Source organism: Taeniopygia guttata, chromosome 2 (genome assembly GCF_048771995.1).
Source record: "Taeniopygia guttata chromosome 2, bTaeGut7.mat, whole genome shotgun sequence".
Classification (NCBI taxonomy): domain Eukaryota; kingdom Metazoa; phylum Chordata; class Aves; order Passeriformes; family Estrildidae; genus Taeniopygia; species Taeniopygia guttata.
The window spans coordinates 100355278-100371683 of NC_133026.1; the positions used below are offsets into that span (position 1 = coordinate 100355278).

At 39.0% G+C, this 16406-nt stretch overlaps 1 protein-coding gene across 1 annotated transcript in view; it reads left to right on the top strand.

Annotated features, from left to right (window-relative positions):
* PIEZO2 (piezo type mechanosensitive ion channel component 2) overlaps positions 1–16406 on the top strand; it is a 287036-nt gene that overhangs the window by 212727 nt on the left and 57903 nt on the right. The window contains exons 19-27 of the mRNA XM_032746936.3: positions 2670–2702; positions 3072–3313; positions 6547–6707; positions 7645–7821; positions 7998–8123; positions 9222–9422; positions 10472–10676; positions 10816–10917; positions 11381–11546. Coding sequence (XP_032602827.2) covers positions 2670–2702; positions 3072–3313; positions 6547–6707; positions 7645–7821; positions 7998–8123; positions 9222–9422; positions 10472–10676; positions 10816–10917; positions 11381–11546 — 1413 coding nt within the window. The remainder of the gene's footprint in view (positions 1–2669; positions 2703–3071; positions 3314–6546; positions 6708–7644; positions 7822–7997; positions 8124–9221; positions 9423–10471; positions 10677–10815; positions 10918–11380; positions 11547–16406) is intronic.

Here is a 16406-nt window from a genome sequence, read left to right on the forward strand (position 1 = left end):
ATCAGAGTCCAAAATAGATGATTGGTAGCAGCCAACATTACTTTACTAGGGGCAAATCATGCCTAACAAATTTGGTGACCTTCTATGATAAGGGTACAGTGTCGATAAATAGGGGCAGAGCAACTGACATTGTCTGCCTGGACTTACGCAAAGTGTTTGACACTATCCTATCAGATATCCTTGTCTCCAAATTGGAGAGACATGGTTTTCAGGGATGGACCACTTGGTGGGTACAGAACTGGCTGGATGGCCACACACAGAGTTGGTCAATGGCTCACTGTTCATGACACCAGTGATGAGTAGTGTCTCTCAACACCAGCACTGGGGCTGAGGCTGTTCAAAATTTTTGTTTGTGACATGGACAGTGGGATCAAGAGCACCCTCAGCAAGTTTGCTGAGGACACCAGGCTGTGTGGTGCTGTCAACACACTGGAGGGAAGGGATGGGATCCAGGGGGACCTTGACACACTCAGGAGGTGCCAAGCAAACTTCATGAGGTTCAGCAAAGCAAAGTGCAGGGTCCTACACTTGGGTCACAGAAATCCCAGACACACCTATGGGTTGGGCAGGGAAGGACAGAGAACAGCCCTGAGGAGAAGGACTGGGGTGGGATGGCTGATGAACAACTCACCATGAGTCGGCAGCATGCACTCACAGCCCAGAAAGACAATGGATTCCTGGGCTGCATCCAAAGGAGCATGGTGAACAGATCAAAGGAGGTGATTTTGCTCCTCTGCTCTGCTCTGGTGAGACCTTGCCTGGAGTGCTGCATCCAGCTCTGGGGTCTCCAACATAAGAAGGCCTGGAACTGTTGGAGCAGGTCCAGAGTAGAGACACAAAGTTGGTAAGAGGACTGGAGCACCTCCCTTACTAAGACGGGCTGAGAAAGTTGGGGTTGTTCAGCCTAGTGAAGAAGAAATTACTTGGAGACCTCACAGCAGCTTTCCAGTATCTGAAGGGGGCCTACAGGGAATCTGGAGAGGGAATTCCTTTTCATCAGGAATTGTAGTGACAGGAGAAGGAGCAATGGGTACAAATTGAAAGAGGATAAATTTAAGTTAGATATTAGGAAGAAATTCTTTACTGTTGAGTGTGAGACACTGGAATAGGCTGTCCAGGGAGGTTGTGGGTGACCCAGTCCTGGCAGTGTTCAAGGCCGGGTTGGATGGGATTCTGAGCAACTTGGTCTGCTGGGAGGTATCACTTTCCATAGTAGTGGACACTTGAAGGTCCCTTCCCACCTAAACTATCTTATGATTCTGTTTTCAGTAGCCAAAGCTACTGAATAAATTCTTGAATATAAGATTTTCTCAGGTTATTAGGTTTTGTTATGGGTTTATTGCCAACCCATTATGAATATGGCTAAAATGTGATTAAACTTTATTACTTGATATTTTTTGTGATTTGAATGTCTTGTTAAACCTTTAATTTTAGACCACCTTTTCTGCTTTTTGACAATTGACATAGTATTTCTACTTCAGGATTGTTAAGTCACATTTCTGTAGTGTTTCCTGCATTTGAGACTCAAAAGTTTCCATCTTGAAGAAACTGCAGTTCCCAAATTATTGAAAAATAATTCTGCTTGTTTGAATTTCTCATTAACTGCCTAGCCTATTATCTTAGTTTTTAATGATCAGGAAAAAAAAATAGACTTTTAGTTTCTTGAACAGTAAAAATGGTAAAATTGGCAGAATTTCCTGTCTAAATGGTTATAAGCCAGAATTTCACATCAAGAAAAATAAATCCCTGAGATGGTACTATGGCATTTTAGAACAGCCTTACAGGTGCTTGAAAGTATGCTGAGTGTAGTAATTTCAATAGCATAACCAAATATTTAATGACCTAATCATACAATTGCCAAAGAGAGACTTCATTGCAAAGAGTCATATTCAAAGGGAAACAGTTTTTTTTGCAGCTATGAGAGGTGAGTCCCAACAGCAGAGCTTTGGGAGAAAAAAGAAAACCATAAGAAAATATTTATCTTCTGTGGTAAAGAAAATATATATACTGAATAATCTCAGGAAAAAAAGGAAAAGGCACCATGGCACTAGAGAAATATTGTTTCTGTGGTAAATTGGTCATATCCCAGTTTTGGTAGTGTAAAGGTTACTGTTAGATTTAGATGTAGACTATTATAAATAAAAGAAAAATTCTCTGTGAGATGTGGCAAAGAGAGAGAGAATGAATGGCGCTATCAAAGACAGATATTATAAAAATTTTTTGAAGGTGCAGCCATGAAATTCTTGCTTTTATTTGTTCCCAAACTGATAGCTGGAAGAAAAATTGCAAATTCTTTGACTTTCCAGGTGCATCTTTTAATTGGAGGAAGGTGGAAATGCATTTAGGTCAGATGTGATAGGTCAGTGATAGGTCAGATACTTGTGATGATTCAGCTGCATTACTCAGAGCATGGTACAGCACTGATCATGTTTAGCACTGGTGTTAATAGGTTTCCCCCCTTCCATCTGTGCTGCCAATCCATGTTTCTTTATAGAAGCACCCCATGAATGTCATGATGGCACGCTCTTGGCATCAGAAGGCTTCCGCAGGTGGAGTAGGAGAATGCTTTATGACTTGTGATGTAGCATGATGTATTTGTCAATGACCTTCTTCTGTAACCCCTCTGTTCTCATCTCCCTTTTTCTTTCTGTTCCAATTACTTTGAGCAGCCTCAAGAAAAAAATACCAAACCACCAAAATGAGTAAGTCCCCTGTGAAGTCATGAAATGTTTCCTTTTAAATAATGTCATTTCATGCTTCTACATCTTAAACTCTGACCATTTTCTCCAGTGGGGAAAATGTCAAGTTTAAGTGTCAATACCACTCATTACTAACCATTAGTATCTGAGTGAGAAGTAGTTACTAATACAGTCCAACGACTCAATTTTCAGTGTGTGTTTGGAGAGAGTACCAGAATCATTAACTTTTCTACTTCTAAGGCATTTTCCATGAACAGTTAATTTTTTTCTAATTATACAGTTTGGAAAAAAAAAAAAACAAAAAAAAAACAAAAAAACAACCTGCGATGTCATTACTCCTCAGTTTGCTGACATGCTACTCTTTACCTACAGACTGGTGCACCAAGATGGAAGTCTGCCTGACATAACTATGATGAATCTAACAGCCAGCAGAGAAAAGGAAGAGGATAAAATGCTGGAAGAGGCTGGTGAGAAAAGAATGGAAGAGCCAGAAGGGGAGGGAGGGAAAGGGAGGGTCAAAAAAGGAAAAGAAGAAGAGAAGGAGGATGAGGATAAAGAAGAGGATGATGATGATGACAATGAAGACAACGAATCAGAGGAAGAAGAAACTACAGGTAAGCTCTGCAGAAGGCAAATTTTTCCTTCCTCAGTCTTAAGTTGTTGCTGTCAAGGCAGGACAGGAATGAGAAGACTCTGATTTAGAAGGCTGTGAGAGTGAAAACTCTGATTTATTTAAAATATACTGCTCTTTTATATAGAGCTTCGTAAAGGTTAAATTTATTGGTCTTAAAGTGAAAACAAGTTATAACATTGGTTTAGAGTGCTTGACGCACAGTGATAGAATTTAATTATAAACAATGTGAGAATAAGAGAGATAAATAATTATTTACATTTCTTTTTAGCTTTTTCTTAGGCTTTTGCCTGGCTAGAAACTCTCAGTTTCTTTCTTTGACTGAATCTGAGTTCCACATTAAGTAATAGTGTCAACAGGTGGTTTGCTACTGGTCATCCCTCTTAACTTCAATCACCAGGTTTTCCTTCTAGTTTCACTTGCAGTCTGTGTCAAAGAGCCTGAACTGAGCAGATGGCTACTTGTCAATTATTCAACAGGCTACAGGATGTTATTGGGAAAAATTGTACTGTAGGGTGCCGAGAGGAAAAAAACCAACAGAAACCCAATGCCCATTTCTTCTAGGTGGTCTGTATTAGATTATTTGAAGGCTACCCCAAATCCTAAGTACTTCTTTATAGTAGTAGAAGTACTTCTTACAACAAAGAAAATAATACACATACATATTTAATATCTGATAATCCGTGCTTTCAAGATACCTCTCCCCAGAAGTCCCAATGGCATTGCTTCATTATTTATGTGCACATTAGTGTAATATATTTCACTTCTGAATATGGAATATGTAATTGATGCCAGATGAACATAAAAAAGTTTAAGGGCAGACATGGCTTATATTATCATCCTTGATATTGTTAATATGAACTTCTAAAATGAATTATTACCATAACTTAGTTTGTAATATGAACCAAAAGTGAAACTAGGAAAGATGATTTAATACCCAAGGAAGCTGTAATCTTTGGAAAGGGCCTACTACAAATTTAGTTACTCATGACAATAATCACTGGACTGTGACACCTAAATAGGGAGAGGATCTTTGTCAAGGCAAAATGGCAGCACTTCAGGCTTAGTAGCCCTAGGGAATCAGGGAATTATTCTCGAGATCATTGAGTCCAATCATTAACCCAGCAGTGCCATATCCACCACTAAACCATGTCCCTAAATGCCACACATATACATCTTTTAAATACCTTCAGGGATGGTGACTAGACCACTTTCCTGGACAGCCTGTTCCTGTGCTTGAACCTCAGCTGAAACAACTCACCTTTCCTGGCTGGAACAGCTGTCATCACAGAGGTGGTCATGGGCCATGGAAACCTTTATTGGCAAGCTTTCATACTGTCTGTGAGGGGTGAGGGGTCTGGTGCACTCCAACCATCTCAGCTTGTTGGGAGGGCTTTGGGAAAGAGACCAGCTGGTGGACATTACTCTGTGCAGTGACACATGCAAGCAGGGAAGTGGGGAGCTGCAGCTGATGTTGCTTGGAATAGCACAAGGGGATCCATCGTTAAGCTGCACATGGCATTTATTTCCATTGGAGCTATACCATTTTTACAGAGCCATGTGGCTGGAGCTTTGACATTAAACACGTTCACGTGTGCAGACTTCACTACAGAGTGTTGCACAATCTTTCAGTGGATGCAGTCAGGCCTGTATTTTATTCCTTGTGTGTGTATTGCCTGGCCATGCTAGACAGAGCACCTTATCTGCCTGTTCCACTTAACTGGCACTGTCTGGATACATCCTGCATGATGCAACACTGCAAATGGAAACAAATGCAATGAAAGAGTGAGTGAGAACATCTAACTCTGTAAAGACTTATTTTAAATACTCTCATTGTGCTTATAAAAAACACATGTAAGATTAGAGTTCTGTAGCTTAATTAATTTCTCAAGTTTAATTACGTGCTTACAGAATTCACATCACTCAGCATTTTTATTAGGACTTTCTAAGTTGTGTTTGGAGAAAAAAGGCAAAGGAAAAAAATGGAATTTAGTTGTGAGGTGTTCCAGAAGTCTACTTTTTCACACATATGTGCATGTGTTGTTCGCACAAATATGCATAGAGTAACCATCTTGGTGTGCTTTGCATATTAAATTAAGTGATAATTTGAAATAATTTCATAAAGAAGGTGGTAACTCCTTTGCATTTTTACCAGCTTAGACAGTAATGTACTTTGGTATCACTTGCAAATGTTTCCATCTCTGATATAAAGAATATTCTCACAGCATGCAAAATCCCTCCTAATCTCAAAAATGCTTCTGAAACCCTGAATACAGTGTGAAAACTCTATGTTAATATGTACCAGCCAGATGAAACAGTTTTACAGCCAGCCCACAAGCAAAGTTGTCACTGAGAGAGCACTGTTCAGCAAATATATTGTCATGTACACTCACATGTGTGCTCACATGTAACAGTAATACCACAAGCTTGCTCACTGGAGTACTATTTGGGAGGATGGCTTTTTTAGCCAAACATCCCTGTGAAGGGATACTTTCACCCAACTTCATGATCTCTGCTTGATAAAGCTTTTTCAACTGAGGGAAATATTTGACTGGGCTACAGTTTGCCTTTCTTGATTTAGATGTCTTGTGAAGGCACAGGTCACACACTAAGGGGCTGTGCTGTTTTCAAGGCAGTTTAGATAATTCTGACATCTGAAGATGTCTATAGTACAATTGTCTAAACCCTTGTGACAGGAATCCAAGTCCTAGTGTGCATGGATTTCTTCCAATCTGGCTGAAAAACTTTCTGAATAGTAGTAGTAGTAGTCTGTGCTTTCTGAAAATAAGCTGTATCCATAGCTTCCAAGAATCAAAAAATTTTTAATTTTTCTAAGCTGGAAAAGGACCAGGGCTGGAATTAGTTCCTGAGTGAGATCTCTAAGCTTAGGTCCAAAAATACTGGAGGATGAGAGTCCAAAAAGAGCTCTGATGAGAGGAATAAAAGCAAAATTGGCAATGGAGGCCACCACTGCTGCTTTTGAAGTGTGGAATCCTTCCAGGGAATTTGGGTCAGAAGGGAAAGCACCCCAGCTACAGGAGCTTCTACCCCACTTTTAGTTAGTTAACCACTGAGATGTGTCTATATCCTCCATCTTATCTTACTCTAAGGCTTACAAGAGAAGCAGAAAGATGGTTGTTGTCTTGTGGAGTTTTCCATTTCATAGAGACCTTCTGTTTTTGTCCTTACAATGGTTCTGCTTGAATATCCCTGCAGACTTAAGGAACAAGTGGCATCTGGTGATCGACCGCCTTACAGTGCTGTTTTTGAAATTCCTGGAGTATTTTCACAAGATGCAAGTCTTTGTGTGGTGGTTGTTGGAGCTGCATATCATCAAAATTGTTTCCTCTTACATCATCTGGGTCACAGTGAAAGAGGCAAGTAAATGCCCACTGTCAAACTCTTACACAGCATGTCAGCATCTGCCATGTGCTTACACACCCAAGTGTAGGGAGAGGGCTTCCTCCTGTCAGACCTCACTGAAATTGTGGGATCCAGCTGGGTTTGTTCACCTGCTGGGAAGCTGCCTTGACATCTTCCACATTCCCTCTGTTTCAAGAGTCTCAGCCCCCACCTTTTCTCCAGGTATTAAAATTGTATTAGTCCAATTCTATGGATTTAAGAGACATACCCCCTCTCCTGCTCAAACTGTCTGTAAGCACCATCTAAGGATGGAGGGCATAGAAGGTCTGGGAAGGTAAATGTAGGAAAATTGCTTAAACTTGGTCTGGTGTTTAAGAAAAAAGAATGTGGAACTATGCCTGAAGAAAAAGGGAGCAACACTTTCAACTGTGCTTTGGTGTGGACAATGTGAGTTCTCGATGTGACAAAGACATTTCTTGGACAGGGTAGTAAGACAGGATTCACTAAAACCAAAAAGATATTGCTTTTCTCACTTTTTTTTTTTTTTTTTTTTTCTGGGGGGGAGAAGTCAAGAGGAAGGTCAGTTGCACAGACACACAGATCTGTGCTATCTCTGTTTCATGTGTACTAAAGCAGAAGAAGCTGCCCGTGGTCCTTTGTATTTCATGTCTGTTGATAAGGAAGAAATGGAGTTTTGTGGATCCAATAGTATTAATATGTGGGTGGTAAATTCCTTTTTAAACCAATGGTAAAGTTTCTCCTTCTTCACTTACTACTTTATGTCTGTGTTATTGTGGGTATTGTAATTTATTTTTCAGTGTTTTCCTCAAAGTTTCTGCATGTCCCTTTTTTTTTTAATGACTCTTTTTTTTTATCTGCTGTGGAAAAGGTCAAATTTTCTCAGTTCTTTTGTTGCTCCATGTAACTTCTGTACTGTTATTTTGTTTTCAGGTGTCTCTACTTAACTTTGTGTTTTTAATTGCCTGGGCTCTTGCTTTGCCATATGCTCAGTTTCGCCCACTGGCATCAAGTATCTGCACTGTTTGGACATGTGTGATTATTGTCTGCAAAATGTTGTATCAGCTCACATCTATTGATCCCAAAGATTTTTCCAGAAACTGTACATTGGTGAGTACAAATGTGTTTTAAAAAAGTTTGACTGCTGCCTTCTTCAGTGAGTGAGAACAAAAGGAAGCATATCAAGTACAAAAATGACAGTTCACCTGATGTATTATTGTTGTTTATCATACTCTTCCCAAGCAGTCTTAAAGTCATGTTTTATAACTGTTGCATTTTCTTTTTAGCCAGGAGAGAATGAAACTAAGGTCAATTTAGAAGAGCTGAAAACCTCAGTGCTCTACAGTGGGCCAGTTGATCCTTCAGAGTGGGTTGGATTGAGAAAATCTAGTCCCCTTCTTGTGTACTTAAGGGTAACTTTTTTCTTATCTGTGTTCAGATATTTTCTTATTTGTGATGAAAATAGCATTGTCTTTGAAATAAATAATCTGTCACAAACACAAAAAAATGTAATGCAAAGTATTGATAATAGAGAAGTACAGAGGGAGAGGGGCAACAGAAAGCCACATCTGTTACACAGAACATTTCCAGAAGGGATCCAGTAGCAATTAAATTATTCTTTCATGTAGAATTATCACTTTTGGACTCTACCATCTGTTAAAAGCTCTTTAAGAAATGTGATATTTAAGAACTCTAAGTAATTAAGAGGTACATGGCTTTCAGGTACCAAAGGACTGATGAGTCTAATTGGAGTAATTGCCCTGAATGACAGTGTGTGCTAGAAGTTAATATTTCTAAGTGTTTATTCCTTAGCGACAGTTTAGAAAATACAATTAATTAAGAGAATTATTAATTCAGACACTACTAAATGGATGTCTTTTGTTTTTCTTCTTGGTTTTGTTTGATGCCTGTGAGCAATGCTTTATTATACCTTTCTTGAACAAAAAAAAAATTATTTACAATGAAAATGTACCAAGTCCTGGGGAAAACCACACCTCCTATTAATTTAAATAATTGCCGACATTCTATATGCACAGTTTAAGGTTGACAGAAAACATAAAAACCCCAGTGGCACCTGTTTCAGGATATTCTTATCCTAAATATTCCTCAGAGAACAGAGATCTAGAGTTTGCCACTTCTGCATCAGTTATAACTTCCTTGAGGGACTTTCTCTGAGATGATCTTTTTAACCAGCTTTTGGAGTAGTTACTACCTCTCTTCTATTGAGCATAGGACAGATCTCCCTTCTGAGATGAATAAAAAATCAATTCATAGCCACCCCTGACTGTGTCTTCTGGATGTCTGGATGATTCATCAAAATCCAAAAATTGGTGTGAACCTTGATTTGTTTCAATCATAGTAGCTGGGAATAGGTGCCAGTGCATTTTGGAGTGCAGAAGTCTTCAGTGATAACATCAATTTGAATATTGAGTTTATACTAATCAGAAAATTTTGTAGCTTCTTGTGGCTTTGACTTCTATTTAAAATTCTCCTGATTGTGTCTCCCATAGAATAACTTACTAATGCTGGCTATTCTGGCCTTTGAAGTTACAATCTACCGTCACCAAGAATACTACAGATGTCGAAATAACCTCACCGCACCTGTGACTAAAACCATTTTCCATGATATTACAAGAGCACATCTGGATGATGGACTTGTAAACTGTGTCAAGTATTTCATAAACTACTTCTTCTACAAGTTTGGTTTGGAGGTAAATATGTATTACTTTTCTTTAGATTAACCTTTTGAATATGTTATTCTTGAATAGTAGCTTGGGTTGTGTTTGACGTCTAGAGACGTATTAGTCATTATTCATGTTAGTCATTTCTGTTCCCTTACCTTGTCTGTTCATGAGCACATGAAATGTACTTTCAAAAAATCTTTCCATAGATAGTGATTTTTCACAATTTTCTATGCCTATCTGAAGGAAGCAACTCCCAGAGGAATGCATCCTAAATTTAATCATAATGGTGCTCTTGACCTATCTGTTAAACATTACCACCACTGTGATCAATGGAGTAAACTGTTCACAGCCATCTGAGGATTAAGAATGAATGAAAATTTTAAAAGCCCAGCAAGCTATTTCCTTTGGGAAATAATTTTAAATCATTCTATTCTGGGGAGAGAGAAAGCCAAAATAATATAGTGGGTTGAATAAATGAAGTTTTCACAAAGTTTCAAAATAATGTTTCATGGAACTGAGTGAAGGGACTGCTTTCAGTGAAGCCAGAGAACAGAAATGCTGAAATGCAGACTCTTTAGAACAATGGAGAACAATGGAAAACTAAAGCTGTCTTGCAGGAGTTGACTGGATTTGTCTATCACTGATAGAAGCTGTATGGTCTAAATGCCCTGTCCATTTCCTACATAAGGAGACATTTTAGTTGTTACCAATCTTAATAGAGCCTCTTCTTTTCCACATCTGTACATCCTATCAAAATATGCGGCTGTGCAATGCATTCCATGCTTGGCAACAAGTAAACATTTCACATACTGGCTATTGTCACAAGGCTCTTTCCTTCTGGTATCTTTAGCTATCACATAATTGAAACCTGCTCTGGATGGAAGAGCATAAAAAATTTGGGTGTTCGGGTGGAGGGGTGGAAGTTGCTGTTGGAGCATGTTGGTTTGCACAGGGTTCCTGCAATCAGACACAGGTACATCCAAGCATTCTGTCAGGATCCACAATAATTTATTATTGCTGTATTGACTAGTCATGAGGTTGTAAAAGTTGTTTATGTTCCTTTACTTCATTTCCAGACCTGTTTTCTTCTATCAGTGAATGTCATTGGTCAAAGGATGGATTTTTATGCAATGATTCATGCCTTCTGGCTGATTGCTGTATTGTATCGACGCAGGAGAAAAGCTATTGCAGAGATCTGGCCAAAATATTGTTGTTTTCTAACATGCATCATTACATTCCAGTACTTCCTTTGCATTGGCATCCCACCTGCTCCTTGTAAAGGTAAGGACACCCTTTATGTAAAATTACTGCTAGTTGCTTTTATAGAAAAATGCTGGAAAAGTGGTAAGTATTCTGAAGAAAAGGATTAAGTAATTGTTATGAAATACTAATTTAATTTTTGCATGCTCCTGCCACACAGACTATCCATGGAGAAGTGGCAATGCCAACTTCAACTCCAACATCATAAAGTGGTTGTACTTTCCAGACTTTATTGTGAGACCAAACCCTGTCTTCCTTGTGTGTAAGTATTTTAGCACATTGTTATGAAGTGTATGTCCTTTGCTTAAAACATCTGTACAGTGGAATTTGAAGCCATCCTTTCATTTACACTTCAGCAGCAAGATGACAGATTTTTTGGGTGATTAAATACTAAGTATGGCTTTGGTTGTAGTAGAAAAAATTCACAGTTAGTACTTTTTGCATCTGCTTTTCCTGTATCCTTTTTCTAATAATTTGATATAAAAATGTATGACTATTTCCCCTTTTCTCATTTATTTCTCCATAAAAGTCATAGACAATGACAGGTAAAATACCTTAATACATTTATAAATTTCAATTCAGAGTTGAATGCATTGAAAACCACTCAATCTTGGATATTCAGAGTGTGGGAAAACAGTCTGGTAACTACATTATGATACATCACAACTCTTCTTACACCTATGTTGGTGACTGAATTTTTCCTTGCAATCACTACTTTCTCCTAGATGACTTCATGCTTCTTCTGTGTGCATCCTTGCAAAGGCAGACATTTGAGGATGAAAATAAAGCTGCAGTACGAATCATGGCTGGAGACAATGTGGAAATTTGCATGAACCTCGATGCAGCATCTTTCAGCCAGCATAATCCTGTTCCTGACTTCATCCACTGCAGGTAAAAACTGAATCTTAAACACTTGGAAAATACAGTGCAGTGCTTCCTTTTCATAAAGTTCACTAGGCTAAAAGTCATTCTCATAGCTTCCAATTTTACTTGGAATTTGTATTCATGTATGTTTCCATCTAACATACTGCTCTATGAGAGATCAGATAGTTAATTTCTGGATAACCAGCATCTGGTTTAGAACAGGGTGGATGCAAACACATCTTCCCAAAGCTGATGATTGTTTTAAGTGCTCTCCAGAGAAGTTCAATGAAAAATTTGCCTGAAAGCCTGCACTCACAGAATCATAGACTTGTTTAGTTTGGAAAAGACCTTTACGATCATTAAGTCCCACCACTGTCTTAGACAACCAACACATTGCAAAATACTCACCTTTAGGTCACAAGTTCTTGCATGCTATCTGTGCACAATGTGGATTTAGAAAGTTTGAGAAAAAAGAGTAGTTTGGTTTTGGTTAGATTAACCCTCTGTATTTCCAACTCCAGAAAAAATCTTAGTGCTCAAATCTGAGTTTCCCTCCATAAATGCCTGGTGGGGCAGCATTTATGGTGGACTTAAGTGCTCTGCTGTTTCCCCCCCAAACACAGATGTGTTTTAGCAAGAATCCATTGTAGTCTGCAGTTTCCCATGTATGTGTTTAAAAAAGTCATCAGTTGTGTCCTGCCAAGTTGTTGTCTAAGCACAATCAAAATAATACTCTAAGAGACTGTCCTTTGTGCTATTTCATCTAGGCTAAGAACCATAAAGTGTCTTGGAAGGACAACTGACATGTCCTCCTGTTCCTGAGCATTGCATACAAGGTTGTTTAAGAAGGTGAATAACACATAAAGGGGCAGAGCTTCAGGCAGTCTGTTCTGAACTGCCTTCAAACAATGGAACTGTTCCATTGTGGCATCATTTCAGAAAGCACAGATTAGCCCAGCTCTTCTAAATTTTGCTGGCCATGGTCTTATTTGAAGTTGTTTCTGAAAGTTTGTGCAGCGTCAAAAGAGTGAATGGGAAGAGTAATATTTCTTAGCTGTGGTGTTCTGTCAGACTTGATCTGTGAATGCATGTTATCAACAGATGTCTGAGAATGACAGGAATACAAAAATGTCTAGAACTGATTTCCACAAGAATCTCCCTTTTGAAGACAGTTTATTTCTTTTACCAGACAAGTGGTATTACGAGAAGTCCTACTCAAGATCTTTAGGCTGATCCTGCTATTTCTATTACATTGAAACCTTCAATTTGACTCATTTGTCCAGAGACTTATAGTTGCTACTGGGCAAAGGTTAAACAATTCTCCTTAAGAATTTCCATTCTACACAGTGGACCCAGTGCTCTAGATTCAGTAACATAAGCAGGAAGGGAGAAGTATTAATATGTCTTCAAAAGGCTTCAGCAAGTGAGAATGCTTTCTAAAAGGTATCTGACAAATAGGGCTTGATTGAGAGGAAATGTAGTGGAGATTGCCTGAGTTTTTCTCTTGCCACTGAAGTTGTGTCCATCTTAGCAAAGGTTGATGCAGTAGTTACATTGGGCACACTGATGTGTTTTGTCACTGGTTAAAACCATCACTGGTTTCTGACATAAAGATCAAATTTTCCTCCCTAAGTCCAGAAAAAAAAAAAAATCATTCTAAAAAAAACTCGTAACTGATGGGAATATGTTTTAAAGCTGTCTTTGGAAGAGAAAAAGACAAGAAAATCACTGTTTTTTAAACAGCCTCTTTTGGGATTTTTTCAGTGTTCTCTGAAATTTGATAGGTAATTCTGGTCATCTGTGTAAATATTCCCAAATGGAAAAACATGAAGCCTTGAAACACAGAGGATATTTGAAGATTTGGGGTGGTAATTTGAGTCAGGAAAGCAAAATTCAAGCTGAACTGGCCTTCTGTCCCTCCACAATCCTTTGGGTTAATTTCTGTGGTTTGGTTCATATGCATGGTATGCATCAACTTGAAGCCATTGGTGGGAGGACATCCACTCAGACACACTGCTGGCTGTGTGCTGACCAAGGAGACCTTGGAGAGGTGATTAACAATATGGAACCATTTAATTGGGAGTTTGCAGCACATATTAGAAAGTAGGTAATATTACTGATTGAGAGAACAAAAAGCCCCAGAAAATCAATGAACCCATTAGTGGAGGTAAGCTGAACAAATAAACTGCAATCATTTTATATTTGTTCCTCCTAAAGGTCAAAAATCTGTGAAACCATTTCATGTGACAGTTTTATGTTGTGTGAATAAAGAGAAGGAAAACAAGGCAGAGAAAGAGGAAAGAACAGGGATATTTTTGTTTGAAAAAATGAATCCTTAATTACTAAAAAACCCATTAATTAACACATTCAGGAAGAAAAGATATTCCTGTTTATAATACCTTTTCTTGTAGATATTTGGGCAGGGAATCATGGACTCATAGACTGGTTTGCATTGAAATGAAAGGGACCTTTCATTACAAATGAAGATCATCTAATTCCAGCCTTCTAGCAAGAGTAGTGACATCTTCCACTAGACCAGGTTGTTCAAAGCCCCATCCAACCTGGCCTGGAACACTTGCAGGGATGGGGCATCCACAACTCAGGGTGACCAGTTGCAGTGCCTCATTACACTCTGAGTAAAGAATTTCTTCCTAATATCTAATCTAAATCTCTCCTCTTCTAGCTTAAAACCCTTCCCCTTGTCTTATCCTTGTATCCCTATGTAAACGCTCCTCTCCTTTTTTTATAGAATGTGTTTAATTACTAGAAGACCACAATGAGGTCTCGCTAGAGATTTCTCTTCTCCAGGCAGGACAACTCTCTCAGCCTGGAGAGGTGCTCCATCCCTCTGACCATGTTCTTGGACATCCTCTGGACTCACTCTAACAGGTCCCTGTCTTTCTCTGACTGAGGACCCCGGACCTGAACACAGTACTCCGGATGGTATCTCATGAGAGCAAAGTAGAGTGGGAGAATCCTCTCCCTTGATCTCTTTTGAAGCAACCCAGGATGCAGTTGGCTTTCTGGGATGTGAGTGCAAATTGTCAGCTCATGTCCAGTTTTTCATCCATGTGAACCCCCTGTCCTTCTCATCAGGGCTGCTGTCAATGAATTCCTGTCCCAGTCTGTGCTTGTGTCTGGGATTTCCCTGACTCAGATGCAGGGCATTGCACTTGGACTTGTTCAACTTTATGAGGTTCATGTGGGCCCACTTCTCAAGCTTTTCCAGATCCCTCTGGATGGCATCCCATTCTTCTGTTGTGCCAACAGCATTATTCAGCTTGGTTCCATCTGCAAGCTTGCTGAGGGGTCCTTAATCCCATTCTCTGTGTCGCTGATGAAGATATTGAGGAGCATTTGTCCCAGGACAGAGCCCTGAGAGACACCACTCATTACCTGCCTCCACCTGGACATAGAGACATTGTCCCCAAGCCTAGGACTGCATCCATTCAGCCAATTCTCTATCCACTGAATAGCCCACTTGTTAAATCCATGGCACTCCAGTCTAGAAAGATAAGGGTGTTGTCTAGGACCATCTTGAAGGTTTTGCAAAAGTCCAGGTGGATTGCATTTCTCTATATGTTTACCTTATAGACCATTGCAGTCATTCCATCTTAAAAAACCACCAGATTGGACAGGCACAGTTTTCCTTTAGTGAAGCCATGCTAGGATCACCTTCTTGTCTTGCATATGCCTTAACATTGCTTCCATGAAGACCTGCTCCATGGTCTTCCCAAACACAGAGGGAAGGCTCACTCATCTGTAGTTTTACAGGTCTTCCTTCCAGGTCTTCCTTCGACCGCCTTTTAAGCTATAACTTTTCTTTTTTTGTTGTTTTTTTTGTTTGTTTTGTTTTGTTTTTTGGGTTTTTTGTGGGTTTTTTTTTTTGTAGTGTTAGCTGTATGAATGTGTAAAGGGAACATGTAGGATGGTGTCCCTAAGTATAAACAGACCTAACAGACCTTCCTTTAGTAGGAACTGCATAATACTTCTTGTGTTCTTTAAAGTATCTTACCTTTCTTTGAGCTTTTAAGTGTCTCTTTCTTTCAATGCTTTCACTACAATATAGATTATCCCAGGCTTTAGATTACATTATTTTAGAGAGGTTATGTTGCCCATATGCAATCCTAAATGCCTAATTTGCTTCAAAGAAGCACCAGTAGATAGACCAATAGATGACAGTACCGTAAGGTGACTAAATATTTTATTAGGAGTTATAAATCTTTAAAAGAAGGACTCTCAAGCTCTGGGTAATCCACTGAAGATCTACCTCAGAAGAAAACATGTGTATCTGGCCTCCATCCAAGACAATTTGGAACTGAAAGCGCTTTGTCTAAAAACGTTTCTTGTGCTTTTCAAGAGAAGTTTGAGAATGGCCTAAACATTTAGTAACATGGACAAGAACTTGGTTCAAACCTTATCCAAGCAAGAAATTAATGATGGCATTTCTCCAAAAGTCAGTCAGAAAGAGCCAAACAGTAAGAGAAGACAACCTGGCTATGAATAAATTATGAAGCAGAAGAAAAATTTTTTAAAAGACGTTGTGCTTGGTATTCTTGTGTTTTCTGAGAAGCTTGATGTGTATTTACTGCTATGTAGAAGAATGGCAGCTGCAAGCCAAAGCACCCTTTCTGAACTGTCACTTTGCTTGAGAAGACACTACTTGGTCACTGTTCTAGTAGACATGGATAAAAAACTTTTAACTGCAACATAAACAATGGCAGAAGAAAAACATGTTTCCAAAATGCTTCATTTTCTTCTCTCTGGAGAAATACTTGAGTTCAACATTGATAAATACAGTCTAAGTAAGAGATTTCCTGAAATTTTCTTGTCTTTCCACCCCCAGATTTCCCAGGGGATATGTGCTTGACCCCAAAGGAGTGCACA